Source organism: Cannabis sativa, chromosome X (assembly GCF_029168945.1).
Source record: "Cannabis sativa cultivar Pink pepper isolate KNU-18-1 chromosome X, ASM2916894v1, whole genome shotgun sequence".
Classification (NCBI taxonomy): domain Eukaryota; kingdom Viridiplantae; phylum Streptophyta; class Magnoliopsida; order Rosales; family Cannabaceae; genus Cannabis; species Cannabis sativa.
In genome coordinates this window covers 71,833,681-71,838,050 of record NC_083610.1, presented here as the reverse complement: position 1 = coordinate 71,838,050, position 4,370 = coordinate 71,833,681, and the positions used below count along the sequence as shown (strand labels likewise).

General features: G+C 36.2%; 1 protein-coding gene across 1 annotated transcript; it reads right to left on the bottom strand.

Annotated features, from left to right (window-relative positions):
• Positions 1-314: 314 nt before the first annotated feature.
• On the bottom strand, positions 315-3,686 carry LOC115703916 (uncharacterized). The gene is made up of 4 exons (XM_061106255.1): positions 3,570-3,686; positions 3,150-3,211; positions 370-1,784; positions 315-322 (listed from the first exon to the last, which is right to left on the bottom strand). The coding sequence occupies exons 1-4, from the start codon at positions 3,684-3,686 to the stop codon at positions 315-317; spliced, it is 1,602 nt and encodes a 533-aa protein (XP_060962238.1).
• Positions 3,687-4,370: the final 684 nt, after the last annotated feature.

The following is a 4,370-nucleotide window of genomic DNA, read 5'->3' as shown; positions in this document are numbered from 1 at the left end:
CGAAATACCTCTCTCTCTTTTCCCTTCATCTTTTTCGTGACCCTAGTGAAAGAGTAAGTGCCCACACACAGCAAGCAGTAACTCAATCATAGATTGGAAGACTGTGAAGGATCAAAGCTTGAAGAAGAAGGAGATTCGGGCTCAGATCTTGATTATACTCTGCTACAGAAAGGAATCAAGGGTTAGAGATCTGAGTGGAAGGAGACATTTATTCCGCTGCATCAATGTAAGGTTTTCTTAACTTTATATGTGTTTATATTATCGTTTTAGAAAGTTCATATTTAGGATGTTAATAAACATACTTGTGAGTAGATCTAAGATCCTGGTAAAATAATTCCCAGCACTTATATCCTAATGAAGTTCGATCACCATAGGGCTTCTGAAGCTGTAGGGTTTGATTGATAGCAGGAGTGCCTGGGGGAATGAACTGTAAAGCTTGCTTGGTTCGGATTAGATCAGCTGTGAGTTTGTAGATCTCATTCTCCTTTGCATCAAGAAGTCGGTTGAGATTTTTGACAGTGTCTTCTAACTTTCCTTTTTCAGTCTCCACTTGCTCTAGGGAGTTCTTTAGGGCACGAATCTGTTTAGTCATGTACTCCCATTGTGCAAACATTTCTTCATAAGCATGTTGACGACCTGTGTTATCTGCTTCTGATGAGGTGAAGACTGCATCATCTTCAGACTCAACTGGATTACAGCTTTGGACCATGAATGCCAGTACCTGCTTTTCCTCATCTGATCCTTCACTGGCTGTGGAGTTCTTTTCCTCATCACTATCACTCCAAGTTGCTGCAAGGGCCTTTTTCTTTTTTAGTGTGTTGGCGCACTCAGCCTGAATGTGACCATATCCATCACATTCTCTGCACTTAATTCCTCGGCCCTTTTGATCAGTTGAGGCTTGTCCTGGTTTGAAATTTACTCCTTTGTTTCTCTTGAGAAGATTTTCTTTGTCAGCTGGTGAATTTTTCCTGTAGTTCTTTTTCAAGAATTTTGCATAGTTTCTTGTTAACAAGGCAACCGTTTCATCTGTAATGCCATTCAAATATTCGAGAACAAGTTTCTTGTTTTCTTGGTGAATAAGTGCAATGCCAGCATCTGACTTTTCTTTCACCACCTCCTTTTGTTTCTTGGTTTTCTTCCACCTAGACAGTGATAGCTCATAGTTTTGCAAAGACCCGATGAGTTCGTCAAGATCGAGTTCCTCAATGTTTCTCATTTCTTCGATAGAGGTAACTTTGGACATGAATCTTCTGGGGAGGACACCAAGCACCTTTCGAACCAGTTTCGAGTTAGAGTAAGTTTTCCCCAGAGCATATGATTCATTAGAGATGTCACAAAGTTTTGCATGGAATTCAGCCACAGACTCATCCTCCTCCATGGTAAGATTTTCGAAAGCCTTTGCCAAGGCACGCAGCCTTGATTTCTTGACAGCATCAGTTCCCTCGTTCTTAATCTTTAGCTTCTCCCATGCTTCCTTAGCAATTTCACAATTGGCTATAACCTTCAACTGGTTAGTGGAGACGGCATTAAACAAGGCATGAAGAGCCTTTGAGTTGAAATTCGCTCTTTCCATTTCAACAGTGGTCCATTGACTCATGGGTTTGGGTATAACAATTTCATTCTCCATCATCGTTGGTTTCCACCACCCTTCCTCTATGGACATCCAAACTCTTTCATCTACAGCTCTCAAGAAAGCACGCATCTTAGTTTTCCAGTATGGATAATTGGCTCCTTCCAGCATCGGAGGTCTCGAGGTGGAGCCTCCTTCTCTAAACATTTCCATCCTGCACACAGAAGTGGTAAACAGACACACAAATGTTCTGTAGTTCTTTGAGAGAGAACTCAGAGGAGGTTAGTTGCGACAGAATTGATCGTTAAGGTTGACTCAAGAATCAACGATCAAGAATCATACAGGAGTAGGATCTAACACAAATTTTTATAAAATTTCAAGCTCTGATACCAATTGAAAGTGCAACTAGTAGATTTTAATGATTCAAATTACCAAGTTGTCTATCTTTAGATTGATTGATTTCAAGATATGAATTATGAACATGAATTAAAAGTCAAGCTGTAAATCACACATCAATTTACAAGCTTCATCTGCACTGAGAACACATCTCAGCCGACTAGTGCTTGGGTTCCCCGAACCAGGGTAAGTTCATCCACTAATTCTCAAAGGTTCATATTACAATTTCCAATTCTCTCTAAAGGAATCAAATACAACCTTAACAGCAATTAGTAATGAATTACCAACGACAATCAAGAACATTGATTGTTAACGCACAATCCCTTGTGCAGCAACTGAGCTCTTCTTCAACATGTCTTCAATCTGAAATCCCTTCAGATCTGATGATGAAGATGACACTGAACTCCCTTCAGTTTGAACTCAGCAATTCCAGATTCAGATCATTCCGCCATTGATGAACACTCTCAAGCTCCAAGATCTGACCTGTAATTTCAACAACAAGAAACAAGATACGACTCTCTCTACACAAAACAACCCGAAATAACTGTCTGAACAATTTAATGGATAACCACTTTACTAACAGAAACTGACTATATATATATCCACAAAATAAGTCCAGCTGGCACTAACTAAAACTTAAATGAGACTCTCGTAAACAAACGTTAGTGCAGATATAACAGACTAAAAACCCAGATACGACTAGACATTGAACAGAACAAACACTGTCACAAAATAATAACACTAACATAATCTACACCTCCTAGAGTTGAGACCTTTGAAGGTCCCCATAGATTTGAATAGATATACCGCAATTGCTCCTTTGTTGTGTGCATACCATTACTAAATTTCAATTTATAGCTCTTACCATAGATGCACTCTTCATACAATCCCAATCCTCTATTTAAGTTTCTTCTTAAAATTCCTTATTTCTCGAGTTCTTTAAGCCCTCTCTTAGCCTCAAGAGGCATAGCTTTGTTTCATGTGAGTCTTGCTTACACGTAACTGCATTCACATCACTTATTACAATTTCACCTTTTAAGAAGAACAAACAATTTGTTAATTATCCTTTCATAACAACTAAAGAACCTTTCACAACTTTAAGAGAATTTTCATCAATTTTGCATAACCCTTCTCAGCTAGAACTCAAATTTAAAATATATTTCTCATAAAATTAGGTACATACTTAACATTAAGTACTTTTTCTTTGACTCCATCATGCAACTTGAAGATCACTGAACCAACTTCCTGAATCATATATGCCTTGTTATTACTAATAATAACTATACCACTTAGTTTTCCCTCAAGATCACATAATAGGTCCTTATTAGGACACATATGGAACGAGCATCCAAAATTGAACAACCATTTTTACAGTGAATCCATATTTGAAACCCCTAAAACATCATCAGTTTCATAACCATCTACAGGTAATCTTTACCTCTATCTCTTCCTTTGTTGTTGTTTTCTCTACTGAGTTTGGCCTTCAAATTCAAGCACTCATCTTTGAATTATCTCTCTTTTTTGCAACAGTAACATTTATTCATAATAAAGCCTATAAATTTTGATCTTGATCTGTGATTTCTATTGATATTATTCTTGTGACCTTTGTATCCCTTGGTACTCTTCCTCTTACAAACAGTCCATCACCATTGTCATCAGGCGTATCATCAATCCTCTTTTGAATCTCTTTAGAACTTAATGCAGCCTTCACCTTAGACATGATTAAGGTTTCTTGCCCATTTGAACATTGTATCAACAAAATGCTCCTAAGTCTTTAGCAGTGAACTTAACAAGATAATATCTTATTCTTCATGTTCTACTCCAATATTGTACATATTAAGAATGATCTTGTTAAAGTCACCAAGATATTTTCTCAAATCCTTATTTGTATCCATTTTGAGTGTGTTTTATCTTTTTTTTTAGATACAATTTCTTTTCCAATGACTTCTTCATGTAAATTGAGGAAAGCTTACTCCACAACCCCCAATGTTTTTCTTCATTAGAAACTTCTCTCAAACCTTCGTCGTTATCTAAACTGAGTATGGTAACACCATGTGCTTTTGTAACTAGTAGAGTATCATTAAATATTAATTTTTTATATATATATTTTATTAGTTTTTTAAAAATAAAATATATTAGTACTACACACATGAATAAAAAAATTAAAGAAAAATAAAAAATATTTTTAGTTCAATAAATATTCTGTAAGGAATGATAGATTCCTATGCAATCAACAACATTGATCCAAGAACACTACAAACCATGATTGAACCGAAAGTTAAATTATATCTTGAGCAATATAGCTCGTTTTATTGAATATAACAGTAGAGATATTTACAGTTTTGGGGTCATTACCAAAATCTAGTTACAATGAATAATACAAAGTTATTTATAGCTTTGTCTT